This window comes from Arabidopsis thaliana (genome assembly GCF_000001735.4).
Source record: "Arabidopsis thaliana chromosome 1 sequence".
Taxonomy (NCBI): Eukaryota; Viridiplantae; Streptophyta; class Magnoliopsida; order Brassicales; family Brassicaceae; genus Arabidopsis; species Arabidopsis thaliana.
This window is the reverse complement of record NC_003070.9, coordinates 11,456,214-11,470,021: the sequence shown is the minus strand read 5'-3', so window position 1 is coordinate 11,470,021 and position 13,808 is coordinate 11,456,214. Positions and strand designations below refer to the sequence as shown.

At 37.7% G+C, this 13,808-nt stretch overlaps 3 protein-coding genes, 1 non-coding gene and 1 pseudogene across 12 annotated transcripts; 1 reads left to right on the top strand and 4 right to left on the bottom strand.

Moving 5' to 3' along the window:
• Positions 1 to 11: 11 nt before the first annotated feature.
• Positions 12 to 540, bottom strand: AT1G31935. Its single transcript, NR_143573.1, has one exon. It is a non-coding gene; the product is annotated as an other RNA (non-coding RNA).
• Positions 541 to 814: 274 nt separating this feature from the next.
• XLG3 (extra-large GTP-binding protein 3) lies at positions 815 to 5,088 on the bottom strand. 6 transcript variants are annotated; one of them, NM_102929.2, is made up of 10 exons: positions 4,825 to 4,973; positions 4,362 to 4,447; positions 3,267 to 4,271; positions 3,036 to 3,173; positions 2,844 to 2,948; positions 2,577 to 2,756; positions 2,324 to 2,498; positions 1,986 to 2,242; positions 1,733 to 1,905; positions 857 to 1,655 (listed from the first exon to the last, which is right to left on the bottom strand). In NM_102929.2, exons 3-10 carry the CDS (start codon positions 4,188 to 4,190, stop codon positions 1,061 to 1,063), a joined length of 2,547 nt encoding a protein of 848 aa, NP_174475.1. In that variant the 5' UTR covers positions 4,191 to 4,271; positions 4,362 to 4,447; positions 4,825 to 4,973; the 3' UTR covers positions 857 to 1,060. The 6 variants fall into 6 exon arrangements, with proteins under 6 accessions (NP_849737.1, NP_001185125.1, NP_001320662.1 ...); NM_179406.2 differs by lacking the exon at positions 4,362 to 4,447 and having other exon boundaries at positions 815 to 1,655; positions 3,267 to 4,295; positions 4,825 to 5,088; NM_001198196.1 differs by lacking the exon at positions 4,362 to 4,447 and having other exon boundaries at positions 837 to 1,655; positions 4,825 to 5,037.
• A 1,037-nt stretch (positions 5,089 to 6,125) lies between these two features.
• AT1G31910 (GHMP kinase family protein) lies at positions 6,126 to 13,220 on the bottom strand. 2 transcript variants are annotated; one of them, NM_102927.3, is made up of 12 exons: positions 12,396 to 13,220; positions 11,236 to 11,338; positions 10,965 to 11,019; positions 10,712 to 10,862; positions 10,500 to 10,597; positions 10,230 to 10,336; positions 10,084 to 10,136; positions 9,580 to 9,957; positions 9,400 to 9,504; positions 9,053 to 9,280; positions 8,840 to 8,962; positions 6,126 to 8,639 (listed from the first exon to the last, which is right to left on the bottom strand). In NM_102927.3, exons 3-12 carry the CDS (start codon positions 10,970 to 10,972, stop codon positions 8,373 to 8,375), a joined length of 1,518 nt encoding a protein of 505 aa, NP_174473.1. In that variant the 5' UTR covers positions 10,973 to 11,019; positions 11,236 to 11,338; positions 12,396 to 13,220; the 3' UTR covers positions 6,126 to 8,372. The 2 variants fall into 2 exon arrangements, with proteins under 2 accessions (NP_174473.1, NP_001185124.1); NM_001198195.1 differs by having other exon boundaries at positions 8,197 to 8,737; positions 12,396 to 12,895.
• On the top strand, positions 6,165 to 8,167 carry AT1G31920 (Tetratricopeptide repeat (TPR)-like superfamily protein). The gene has a single exon (NM_102928.5). The coding sequence runs from the start codon at positions 6,338 to 6,340 to the stop codon at positions 8,156 to 8,158; it is 1,821 nt and encodes a 606-aa protein (NP_174474.1). The 5' UTR covers positions 6,165 to 6,337; the 3' UTR covers positions 8,159 to 8,167.
• AT1G31900 lies at positions 11,791 to 12,419 on the bottom strand (annotated as a pseudogene). 2 transcript variants are annotated; one of them is made up of 2 exons: positions 12,396 to 12,419; positions 11,791 to 12,141 (listed from the first exon to the last, which is right to left on the bottom strand). The 2 variants fall into 2 exon arrangements; another variant differs by having other exon boundaries at positions 11,888 to 12,419.
• Positions 13,221 to 13,808: the final 588 nt, after the last annotated feature.

The following is a 13,808-nucleotide window of genomic DNA, read 5'->3' as shown; positions in this document are numbered from 1 at the left end:
GTTACTTTTTATAGGAACTTTGCTCTTTAGGCTTTAACTTTTGCAGTGTATTATTATGCATCGAGTTCTTCTCAAGTAAATTTCACTATCAGCATTATATATGGTAAGAGAGAAAAGTACTTTGCAAACTCAAAGAAACTTTGTTTATCCACTTTGGTTTTTTACTTCAACATTAAGAAAATACATAAGAGACTTTACTCCTTATATTGCTTGCAAGAACTGATCTTTGTATAGTTAAATCTTCAATTCAAACTGAAGATTCAGGAACTGTGTAAACATCTACCACTGTGGGATTCACTAGATGTTTTCGTGGCCCACGATAGCTCCCGTGGTTAATCCTTGCTCTTTGATTGAATCCTCCAGCCTGATTTCCTTCGGTGGCTTCGCGGTTCATCGCATAATTGACTCGAGTTCTTGTAAAATCTGCAGAAACCATAAGAAAGTGAAGGATCAAGAGAACAATAAGAAGAGTTGGTGTAGAAGATGAGAGCTTCAAGTGACCCATTACTCTTTTGTTTTTCTAAAATTGGCAATATGGATGTGAAAGAGAGTTGAAATGATGACAATAAATAGAATGCAAAAAGAAAGAATAAAAGGAGATAAGATGGAAATTAAAAACCTTTGCTTTGAATTGAAGTTACTCTCATGACTCACATGACTCTGTTTGTGCAGTTCACCAAACTTCCTACTCTTTGCTACTTCTAAACATATAAAATATCATATTATTCTTTGTCCAAAAAGATCACAACAATTTCACTGATTATGTATCTACCTATCACCTTAAAAAGATTGGATATGTTTTATTCTCTAGACAAATAACTAATCTCTCTACTAGCTTTCAATAACTTTTTTTCTTAAAACCTTCATATACATTATGTGTAAGAAAATCTCAAAGAAACAATTTGGTGTACCAACTTACAAAACCTTGGCATTCAAATAAAAAATTTCTGCGATTACAAATAATTTTATTTTTCTTCTTCCCACATTATCTCTCTACTTAAAAGTTAAAAAATAACAACAAATCATTTAATCAAGAGTTTCCTCATGGAGATTTAATATTTTACTCCTCCGGTCTATATGGTGATGAACTCATATCCGTACTATAAAACGAATCTTCTCCACCACCATTTAAGTAACTCTCTTCCTTCTCTTCATCCCATTTCAAAACCTCTCTCACATACTTAAACCCTTCATCCACATTCGCGCGGTCCCTAGCCCGAGCTTGCCACACAAACAGTTTCTGACCCGTGATAGAAAAGTAAAGAAGCTTGAACTTCATTGCTACATAGAAGTAAGCTTGGTAAGCTAGTGACTGTACGTTGTTGTTCGTTCTCACGGGGCAGAAATCGCTGAACCAGTCACAAGATGTTAACGGTGCACGGTTTAGCTTTTCTTCGAACTGATCATACTTGTTTAGGATCAAGATAAAAGGTGTGTCTTTGAAACAGGGGTGCTTAACCATTGATTCGAAAAGTTCTTTGCTTTGGATCATCTTGTTCTGATACTGGACTGTTCCACTGCTTTCGGGTGTGATGTTGATTTGATCGTAATCGCTTAAGCTGATGCAGAAGATGACTGCTCGTACATCTTCAAACATTTCTACCCATTTGCAGCTATCGTTCATTCCCTTTGCGTTTACGCGGATAAGCTGGTACCTGCAACGGAAAGGATTGAAAATAATAAGTACCAAAGCTTGCGGTTCAAGATTGCGAATAAGTGAGTGTTAACCGACTTTGGCTGAGGAGATGATAAGGCGTCGGGGTTTTCGGGGTAAGATTCAGACATTGGACTGTGATCACTAAGAGAAAACTCCATGAAAGCTAATCCATTTCCTTGTGTAACACCTTCTGCGTATACAATATCTCGCTCCGAAGGCTCATACTCATTGCTCGATACTTCCATGGCCTGCAAATGAAGCCTAAGTTAACACTTGAATCATTATGGAAAAGATAACACCAGAACCTAAACCCGGGTTTCGTTCATACCCGGCTTAAGAAGTATTCCGCGACATCAGGAAGGAAATGCAGCTCATCTTTTCGTCTATATGTTGCTTGTATAGCCGGATCTTTCCAAACTTCTTCAACCAATGGAGCATATTCACGTGTTGCAGCTGGGAAAAACGCATCGAGATCACCAGTTGCTATGATATCTAGAAGCCAATCCGAAAAATGCTTCAACCTCGGGTTCAAGGTATAGACGCTTTGTGGTGTAGTGACAGTACCCTCGTCGTTTGCTTCTTCCCCTGCAAGAAAAACATGTCAAGAAATCAAGAAACTCATATATGAAAGCCAAATTTAATCGTTTTGTAATGGATAAATGGTACCTCCTGAATCTCCTTCAACGGCGTTTAAACCTCTCGTATGCGATAAAGCTTCCTCTTCAAATCGTTCTCTTCCATCGAGTAAGATACTGAGATATCTATACATATTGCTTTGTACCATCAGCTTAATATCTTGAAGCTCTTCCACTGAAAACTTGTTTCCATACAAAAACTTGGCCTGTTTCAGTCAACAAGAAATCTCAATAAGCAACCATTGAATCTTCATTTTTTCCACATTACATCCATTAAACATTACCTGTTTGAAGATAGTGCTAGTTCCAGAACCTTCAATACCAAGAAGTAGAAGCTTCTGAATCTTCTTATGCTCTATATAATTCGGAACAGTAGCATAATTACTCGATGGTTGCACCGTTCCGCGAGGTTGTCCTTGAGGAACAGGTAAAGAAAACAGCGCACACATGAACCTCGTAGATGCCTGGTTAAACCAAACCGAAAAAACTCGTGATATTTCTTAAAACAGCAACACTTGATAAGGATCTGATGAAGAGTTATTATATTTTACCTTCTCCCAAATGTTTCCTCGGATATTATTCTGCCCTTCTTCCTCATAACGTCCATCGTCATATACCCAAAAATGAGTATCACGTGGACACTGTACATTTGCTAGCTGAGATATATACACACAAGCAAGGTTTATTATATTCGATTGTTTCTTGACATGTGATACTTAAAACAAGACAATATCAAACGTTACCTTTAAAATCCTCAACTCAAGCTTTGTGATCTCCCTACCGTTAATATAAACTTCCGTGTTCCCATTGCTCGCGTCCGGGGACAGCTTCCCGGTGAAGTTCAAGTTCGAGCTAATGACTCTATCTGGTTTCTCTCCTTCCTGTTTACAACAACAATAGCCAATAAACAACAAACAAAGCAATTTCAACCTGAAACAAGTACCAAAACCGTTACATATATAGTAGTACATTACCTTGCCCCATAGACCAGATTCTTTGTCGTACCAATATCTACCGGGTTTCAACTTCTGAGGCGGTAGAAGACAGTTGAGCAAGTCAGCCATTTCCTCAGGCTTTAATGGATAACCATTCACAATCAGCTGCTCAGGTCTCAGCTGATTAGCAGTACACTCCTTTTCCGCCTTCATTATCTGTTTAACTTCCAATGGACTAAGCAACCGCGACAATACCCGAGAATGCTTCCCTAATTTAGACCGTTTCGATTCGTCAATAGCTTGACCGATGCAACTCACACACTTTCTTCCTTCAGGCATCGAACCCATTGCTCTAAGCACACAGTTTCCACAATACTTTTCATCACACACAATGCAAGTCTCCTTATTTTCCCATTTCGCTTTTCCGCATCGATAACACTCACTTTTCTTCTTCTTCTTCCGTCTCTTCGTACTTGCAGTACACTCATGAACCTTCCTCTCCCTCTCTGTCTCTGCCTCCACATTGTTATCCTCCTCCTCTGCAGCTTCTCTACCTTCAATTCGATCATGATCATCGACAGGTTTGAATTTCACAACCGGTCTACGAACCTGATTCCCATTTTGTCTATGACCAGAAACTGGTGATACAGAAGCTGAGCCAGATGATGATTCAGGGTTATTATGCAACACAGAGACCACAGACTCAGAGCTAGCTGGCGAACCTCCCGAAGAGCTTGTGACTCCTCCCGCTATACGAGAGACCGGTAATGGTATCGGATTATTCACACGAGGATTAACATCAACAGGTGAAACTCTAGGGATATCATGAACAGGAGGAGGACCAGTGTACTCTAAAGCTATAGAGTAATCAAATTCCGATGGATCTTCAGGTAAAGGAGCTCCAGGAGGAAGCATCTTTCTCACCATTTCTTTCCAGCTTTCACCTTCATCTTTCTTCTCCATGTTTTTTTACACAATCAAAAGAAGCACACCACCAATAGAGAAAATTACAAGATGCAACCACAAATCACATCACCATTTCCTCTGATTTAAGACAAAACAAGGTTCCTGGTTCAGACACAAAGACGATAAAAACAAAGAAAGAGTTGGGATTAGGATAAGTATATGTGTTACCAAATTGGCTTTAGTTTTGTCATATGAATAAAAATCAAAGTCAAATAGCCGGCATATATGGACGTTTCACGAGAGAGCATTGAAACCTAAAAAGGAAAAGCTTTTTAAATTGACATTTTGACAAATTCATGGTCAAATCAATTGTCCATGAAAAAAATTAATTCAACATCTAACCAAACCCACTTAAAAGTTTCCAGCTTTGAACGCAGCCTATAGAAGAAAAAACTAAAAGGGAAAAAAAAACTAAACTGGTTAATTATTCTAAATCCACTACCGAATCGAACTTGCTAATAAGAATACATGCAGCAAAATTTCAGATCATGACTGTTGATAGATTAAGCAAATTCATGAAAATTTCAAATAGAATGAAACAAAAAAAATGAGCTGTGTCTCTGAAGGAAGACACCAATTAAAGCAACAGAACAAAATAAATCTTTTGCAAAAGAAGATGAAAAAATCTTACCTTTTGTATAAAAGTGAGAAACAAAAAAAAAGTCGAAGCTGAATCTGAGAAGACGAACACAGAACAAGAAGAAGAAGAAGTAAGAGGAATCTGTTTTGGTAGCTGTGATATTTGTTTTATCTCTCTGAGAAAAAGAATCTGGAGAAAGGAAACGGCAGAGAGACGGTGAAATCTATAGAGAGATGAATCGATAAAAAAGGACCCACGAGTCTTACATAGTTCGTGACGATGGAGACGGGTGGTGAAAGCGCGTGGCAATCACGGCTCGTTTTCTAGCGAGTGGTTCACATTGTCACGACCAATCTAATAATTTGGTTCCTACACACACACACACTAGTTACGTTTATCCCCCACGCGCCTGTATGCGTGTGTGTTTCAAATCTACACTACATACTCACACGCTTGAAATGTAAAAAACCATATATGGAATTAATAATTATTAATAATTAATACTTTTCTTTTTTTCGTCAACGTTTTAATGATTTTATATTTGATTAAACTTAATTACAGTTAATATTGATTTCCAATTGTGTCTGAAAACCGTTGAGAATTAAATTAGCATTCGTATATACAAAGAACTGTATATGCTAACTAATATGCGCATAAGAGTTGTCGAATTTTTTTAATATTTGAAAATTCAAAATCAGAGTAAGCATGTGAGGAATGACATTATTATTGTGTTCTGACGTTGTTTGGCCGTATATTCATTCACATATGTAATGAGGTTTTTTGGGATGATTTCTAAACTTATATAAATGGGATGATTTAAAAAGTCTTATTTGTTTCACTTGTTCTTAGTGGAGTTCAAATGTTGACAGAAACCAAAAAGATTATGCGCCAATTTAGATAAACCTAAACAACATACTATCATAAGAAAAGTTGTAATTAGTAAAAATTAATGGCGACCCACCCTGTCTATTATCTGTTGACTATTGAACCCAAAAAGAAAAACAACTTATAAACATATCCGTGATTAGGATACCATAATTTTGGTATCTTGTTATTCTCACTTCAAAAATGATGATTCACCAACATATCTATTTCACTATTTGTAAAACGCTTTCACAAAATTCCTATATCCTCAATTATTTCAGTTCTATAGTTTTGTGAGAAGACTTCATTTGTCAAAAGAAACCTGTTTTGGTTTCCGACTACTTGCCCGTGACTCCTCCAATTTATGTTTCGATTAGATCGGTTTAGAAGAACCGAACCGGATTGAACCACTTGAAATCGTGTTTGAATCTCAATTTTAAGGAGGGTCCCAACAACTGACACATAGCATGGAGAGAAAATCCAAAGCACCCCACTCTCTTTTCTCTCTCACTAATCACAAACTTATCAGAACCTTCAAATACTTTTACTTGTGGCTCATATTTTCCATGAAAATCTCGAGGGATGAGATTCAAAAACCCTCATTAAAAACTTTCAAATCTTTCTTATATAATCATAGATTCCAGAATTTGACATTTTCGGACACCAAAATCCCTAGTTTCTTAATGGTTATGAGGAGAGGATGATCAAGGCACCAATTCTACAGTCTCTATTGGCTTCTAGAGACGATTTAACTCATAACCCAGAAGTCAACAACTTTGGAGGGAAAGAGCAAGAATGTTTATACCTCTTGAAGAGATGCCACAACATAGACGAGTTCAAGCAAGTTCACGCCAGATTCATCAAGCTAAGTTTGTTCTATTCTTCTTCATTCTCAGCCAGCAGCGTTCTCGCAAAATGCGCTCACTCGGGATGGGAGAACAGTATGAATTACGCAGCTTCCATATTCAGAGGCATAGATGATCCTTGTACCTTTGATTTCAATACAATGATTAGAGGGTATGTTAACGTAATGAGTTTCGAGGAAGCATTGTGTTTTTACAATGAGATGATGCAGAGAGGGAATGAGCCAGATAATTTCACGTACCCGTGTCTTCTCAAGGCTTGCACTCGTTTGAAGTCAATTCGAGAAGGGAAGCAGATTCATGGGCAAGTGTTTAAGCTCGGTCTTGAAGCTGACGTGTTTGTTCAGAATAGTTTGATCAATATGTATGGAAGATGTGGAGAGATGGAACTTTCTTCTGCGGTTTTTGAGAAACTGGAATCTAAAACAGCTGCGTCGTGGAGCTCGATGGTCTCTGCTCGTGCAGGCATGGGAATGTGGAGCGAATGCTTGTTACTATTCCGTGGAATGTGTAGCGAAACGAATTTGAAGGCGGAAGAAAGTGGAATGGTTAGTGCTCTCTTAGCTTGTGCCAACACCGGTGCACTCAATCTAGGAATGAGCATCCATGGCTTCCTGTTGAGAAACATAAGCGAACTCAACATAATAGTCCAAACTTCACTAGTAGATATGTACGTTAAATGCGGGTGCTTAGACAAAGCGTTGCATATATTTCAGAAGATGGAAAAGAGGAATAATTTGACTTACAGTGCAATGATCTCAGGACTTGCGTTGCACGGAGAAGGAGAATCAGCTTTAAGAATGTTCTCTAAGATGATCAAAGAAGGTTTAGAACCAGATCATGTTGTGTATGTCAGTGTTCTCAATGCATGTAGTCACTCTGGTCTTGTTAAAGAAGGTCGTCGAGTCTTCGCAGAAATGTTAAAGGAAGGTAAGGTGGAGCCAACGGCTGAGCATTACGGCTGTCTTGTAGATCTTCTGGGAAGAGCCGGATTGCTCGAGGAAGCATTGGAGACTATCCAAAGCATACCAATTGAGAAAAATGATGTTATCTGGAGAACCTTCTTAAGTCAATGCAGAGTTCGTCAGAACATTGAGCTAGGCCAAATAGCAGCTCAAGAACTGCTTAAGCTAAGCTCACACAACCCAGGTGACTATTTGCTGATCTCTAACTTGTATTCACAAGGTCAAATGTGGGATGATGTAGCCAGAACTCGAACAGAAATCGCTATCAAGGGTTTGAAACAAACCCCGGGTTTTAGCATCGTCGAGCTAAAAGGTAAAACCCACAGGTTCGTTTCACAAGATCGATCGCACCCAAAATGCAAAGAAATCTACAAGATGCTACACCAGATGGAATGGCAACTAAAATTCGAAGGATATTCACCAGACTTGACACAGATATTGCTAAACGTAGATGAAGAAGAAAAGAAAGAGAGATTAAAAGGACACAGCCAAAAGGTGGCTATTGCCTTTGGACTATTGTATACACCTCCAGGGTCTATCATTAAAATAGCTAGAAACCTGAGGATGTGTAGTGACTGTCACACATATACAAAGAAAATCTCCATGATCTACGAAAGAGAGATTGTTGTAAGAGACAGAAACAGGTTTCACCTGTTTAAAGGTGGAACTTGTTCTTGTAAAGATTATTGGTAGGTTTAAATCCACAAATGAATGGAACAAACACAAATGAGAAGATTTGAAATCAACTTTATTTTATTTTCCCGCAAGTTTTCCAAGAGTTAAAGACCTTACAATGGGTATAAAAATGCTTACACCAAGAAATTTAGCACCCAAGTCTATATGCAAAACAGTATACTCAACCGAACTTGGTGACGCACCTAATAATTGGACACTGAAACAATGTTGTTTACTCAAGGTGAATTGATGAAACGCCTGAAGTAATACATGTGGTTCGTGGATCACCACTTTCTAGGCAAACGCCATGTGGATCTTCTCTCACCAACAAGGCCAAAACATTGTGCGAACTCCATGCCTGGGTCAGTTTGGTGCCGGAATCCCCTAAAGTGATTGCAAATATGGCATCAAATCCACCAGCTCCAGGAACACCAGCAAGTAGAACTCCTTCAGCACTCATTGTAGAATCCAAAAGTTGAGTTTGAGATTCAGGCTCTATCTGCAATTCCATGGTCCCTCGAGGTCAATTATGATGAAGTCAATTTGTTCTAAATGCGGAATTTGTGGAACCCGTATATCATGTATGCTGTTAAGATTCTACAGCCAGACGAGTATTATTATGCAACAGCACTAAGTAATCATGCACAAATGGTCCGTTGAGATCTGAAGCAACTATCAAAACAGAACAAAATCACTTACCGGAACGCTAGCCGCCTCACCCATCTGACGCATAAGAATTCTGATCCTCAACATAGCTTCTCTTGCCTCTAAGAGTTCTTTAATAATGGCTTCGTTGATTGGTTCAGTAGCATGTAACACCCACTAAACATGAGATACAAAAGTCAAATGAACCAAACTGCCCCTTCATGTAAAATATCTTACGAAATCAATACTCCACGAAAGGAAATATACCTTTTCAGAAGTAAGCACACTACAAGACTTAATGACTCGTAGATAAACATCCCAGTGGTCTTTAGCTAATTTGCTCAGATCGTTTAGCTTAGTTTCCAGTTCTAAATTTGCATCTGACAAATTCTGCCAGTTTTCTCGTGCCTTCTCTGGATCAGACATTTGCCACTTCTTTACTGCACCTACCATTGATGGTGTGGAGGATCCACCACTTCCAGGTTCTCCAAGGAACTAAATAAGACAACATCTTGTTAGTACACCAGATTTCACAGAAGTCAAAGAAATAAGAAGTTGGTGAAGTTCACAACAGGTTTTTCTAGGTAAGAATTTAGGTCTGATTGTTTGCTTACAAGATTCATCAGTGGTGGTAAAGAGAACTCAGTTCTCTTATTGTCCCATTTTCCCTTCAAAATTGTACCAATAACTTCATTTAATGGCAGACCTGTTACTGCAACCTACAAAACTTGGGAGTCAGTAAAATTCCCTTCCTTAGTGGAGAATTTATATACAACAAACTTCTCGTTATGAACCTGAGCAAATGACAAGACTTCTGGAGAGAAGCGAACATAACGCTGACTTCCATAGACAGCACAGCTGACATCAAACCCACTTCCGACCTTCCCTTGTGCAAGACAATGAGACGTTTGTGCTATCATATGGATAACATCTAGATCAGAACAGCCAAACTTTCCTTCTTTACATGGATCAGATAGGTCAACCACTCCAAGATAATGTAACAGAGCTGCAACCACAGCTGTTGTCATTGCTGCAGAAGAACCTAAGCCAGTTTTTGCTACTTCAGGCTTGGAATTAGCACCATTTGACTCCGCAGCATTGAATGTGATTGATGCAAACGGTGCAAGGGTACCCAGCGATTCTGGTGTCAATGGAAGCCCAGCCGATTCTATCTATTAGAATATACAAGAACATCAACATTTTGTACAAACATCTCAAAAGGATTTGAATAATCAAAGGAAATATCAACAAATGCAAGTGCACTTTAGACAGTTTCAGCAAAGAAAAAGATAGAAAACCTGGTTCCGATATGAGTAAAAGTCATTGGAGCCTAATATTGTTATATCAAGACCTGCAAACACACATTTAAAGAAATGGTTACTCATACAATCTCTTCTTCATGAACAAAAATGATTAAAAAAAGAAGCAAGGACTTGAAGATTGCCTTGCAATAAGAGTTTGTGCAATGATTCTTTGTCCTTCTCGGTTGCCAAATGAGCAGCAGCTATAGCATACTGTATCGCATGCTCTACAAAGGGGTTTCTTGAATCACTGTTTATTTTTTAAGAAAAAAAGAAATAGTGTAAGTGCTCCATCACTTATATTTGTAAAATGAAATCTCACAGACACGTCTTGATATGAAAAAAAAAATCTTATATTATCGAGATAAAAAAAAAAATATGCAGCGCATCTGAAGAAGTCTCTCGGATCTTGCCTTGCAGACACAGACTGAAGAGTCAAATGATTCAGTGACAGTTTATACATGCTTTCTCTCGAGAGCTGTGGTGATGTTAATTTGACATCTGTCCATTTCTGGCAAAATAAGCAAACAAACAAACCAACAATTGTCTCACACAACATGAAAACCCCTCAATGCTGCAACAATATTACTTCCCAATAACACATAAATGAGAAGAGGATACATACCCATGCCCAACTTTCAGGCTTGACTTCTTCGTTGATTGGCTTCACAATCGCGTAAAACCGTGCATTTGTACTCAACACAAGCCCTGCATTTGGCTTCTCGAGTACAAGGTAGCCTCCAGTCATCAAAACTTTCCCAGGAGCAGAAGCAACACTGCATCAAGGAATTTTTAAACACACAGAATTCACTAATATCTTTTATAGATGAGAGATTTCTAATAATATCCCGAGAAAATAGGGCGAGAGAAGAACTTACACAGCCATTTTCAAAGAGTGACAAAGATAATCGCTGATCAAAACCCCAGATTCACCTACGATCAAACAAATTGCAATTTTCTTGAAGCAAAAGCCAGATAAAATCACAGCGCATGCACAGATTCAATGTATCTACACAGACGAAGAACTATCGAACTTATCTATATCAATTAAGTACACTTAGAAGTCGAGCGACCTTAAAAATTCTCTAGATTGCTTTCGTAAATATGAAATTTATCGGCGAAAGTAAACAAAAGAAACTTACTAACAACCTCAGTCTGCGATTGGATATCGCCGGAAATGATCGGATAATTTGAAATCGGCGGCAGTAAATGACCGGCGGTACGAGTAGTGGTGGTAGATCGGATTCGGACTCTGGCGCAAGGAAGAAGAAAAAAGAGACAAAAAAGAAGTGAAGGTTGTTAGGAATATTTATGGGTTTACCAAAGTATCAAAGGAGGGTAAAAGAGGAAATTTATAGCAACCCCAATGGTAAGGGACCATTAGGGTCCCTTAATATTTTTTTAATCATAAATTTAAAATTTTATAGTTTAAGGGATTCATTTTGTCCCTGAATTTTTTGTTCTTACAATGGTAGGTCCTTAATCATCTTTTTCCAAACTCAATAGCCAAAACACAAAGAAATAACTAAAGTCCAAACTCATTTCATAAAACCAAACACAAGTTAAAGAACTTAAACACAAGAACACAACATTATTATTAAAGCATAGAACACAACTTAAATACTTAAATTATATAACACACAAACTCATAACTCAAACACTTAAAGTATATAACACAACTTATCATAAACACCAAACTCATTTCAAAGTAATCATCTTTTTCCAAGTATTGCAATAGCCGAACACACAAAGTAATCATCTTTTTCCAAGTATTGCAATAGCCGAACACACAAAGTAATCATCTTTTTCCAAGTATTGCAATAGCGAGTGTTTAAATCCAAGTAATGAAATCATTCCAGCTTGGCAATACCAGTTCCAAACATACTTTTAACACCTACAATAATGTTGATCACGGAGTTGATAACAGAGACTGATGTTTCAGAGATTTGAGTTCAAGCTCTCGACTAGAAAGATTCGAAAAAGGACCAGACTCGTTACACAAGGCATTAGATATAGAGTTCATTCCCGGAACACCCACATACTTCTTTGCATCCCCTTCGTAGACAGTACACACATTAAAATCAGAAATTGATTACTTGGTATCAATCAATCCTAGTATCAAGTATGATACAAACGCATAGGCTGACAAGTAATCACACTTCATAATCTACTAATTTTTACAATAAGCACAAGTAAAATCAAAATCCAAGTATTAAAATCCAAACCAAATCAAGTTCATTTCAATCTAAAAGGCAAAATCAAAACCCTATATAATGACGATCTAAACACTCAAATCTAATGAATCATACCTTCAGAAGAGATTGGAGATGAGTATTAATGCAATTTCCGATTTAGATCCTCAAACTCTCCGATTTGGATCGAAACCGGATCGAAACGTATTCTCCGTCGATCGAGACGGATCGACACACGTTCGCCGTCGATCTACACACAATCGCTGTCTTCTTCTCTTACTGTCGACGCTCGAGTCGGATCGTTAACGTTTTGACAGAAACTCGACGTCGTCGTCGCCGATGAAAAGAGAAGCAAAACTCGTGAAAAATAAAACCAAACTAGGCCTGGGAGTTCGGAAGAAACCGAGAAACCCGAACCGAAAAAACCGACAGTTTCGGTTCTCGGCACCGAGGTTTTGAACAGTAGCAAACCGATCGGCAATTTCTTTTGAGGATTTCGGTTTACGGGTCGGTTCGGTTCGGCACCTCTGAACCGAACGGTTATACGGTTTTGTTCTTCACCACTCCATCTTCATCTTCCCCAGTTTGCTTCTATCATTATGTGTTGTCTTAAGGAAGAAGAAGAAGGTCGGCCGCCATGTTTAACATTAAAAACCCTAATTGATTTTAATATGTATGGGCTTTCATTTAAACTTATGTTTGTTGGCCCATAATACTAATTATTTTCGTTTGGCCCAATATATGTTACAGCCCACAATTATTTTATTCAGCATAAAAACAAAAACCCTAAGTGGAATTTATTCAATCTTGATTTACGTGGATTTTTAATGACTACAATAGTTTAGGAATCTCGTGATTCTCTAATATTTACAAAAGTATTGTATCACGGAATCTGACATATTCTCACAATCTTTCTCATTCTTAAGGATATATTATTGTAGAGTTTTGTTAACTTTGTAGATATCATAGTAAATATCGTATTAGAAATATATTTCTCTTGCCTTTTTAATTTTTGTGAAATAAATTGTTTTTTCCTCTGCTTCATTATATATATCGTTGCTCTTTCACGCTCTCAACAACATCATTATTAGCAAGAACTTGATAAACAGTGGTACGTATAAATTTTCTTTTTTCTTTTTGTCTTGTTTGTATAATTTCTTTCTTTTATGTGTTTTGCACGTTAGTTTTTATATTTTTATTGCATTGGTTGTCTTTGTTTCTTTAGAATTGTTCTAGATTTTTAAACTTTTATTTTCAATAAAGTAATAAAGTAATGGAGATGTTGGAATTCTGGAATCCCAACAAAGAGAATATGCTAACAATTGGAGAGACACAATATCTCATAATATGTGGACGGATGCTACAGGAGCTTGATGAGTGTTTTTTTGTGACGAAACAGTTTTTCATTACCGTTTAGTATTCTTGAGTTTTTCATTACCATTACAGTTTTAATGAGTGTTTGATGAGTGTTTGTTTGTGACGAAACAGTTTTTCTCTTTTGTTTTGTGTGGCGTTTGCTTTTTAGGAGGT

Coding starts and splice junctions, on each gene's coding strand:
- XLG3 (NM_179406.2), bottom strand. CDS start 4,190: ATGGAGAAGAAAGATGAAGGTGAAAGCTGGAAAGAAATGGTGAGAAAG. Junction 2,949..3,035: donor TTGAGTTGAGGATTTTAAAG/GTAACGTTTGAT, acceptor TATATATCTCAG/CTAGCAAATGTACAGTGTCC. Junction 2,499..2,576: donor CTAGCACTATCTTCAAACAG/GTAATGTTTAAT, acceptor TGACTGAAACAG/GCCAAGTTTTTGTATGGAAA.
- AT1G31920 (NM_102928.5), top strand. CDS start 6,338: ATGATCAAGGCACCAATTCTACAGTCTCTATTGGCTTCTAGAGACGAT.
- AT1G31910 (NM_102927.3), bottom strand. Junction 9,958..10,083: donor TTTACTCATATCGGAACCAG/GTTTTCTATCTT, acceptor ATATTCTAATAG/ATAGAATCGGCTGGGCTTCC. Junction 8,640..8,839: donor GTGAGGCGGCTAGCGTTCCG/GTAAGTGATTTT, acceptor ATGGAATTGCAG/ATAGAGCCTGAATCTCAAAC.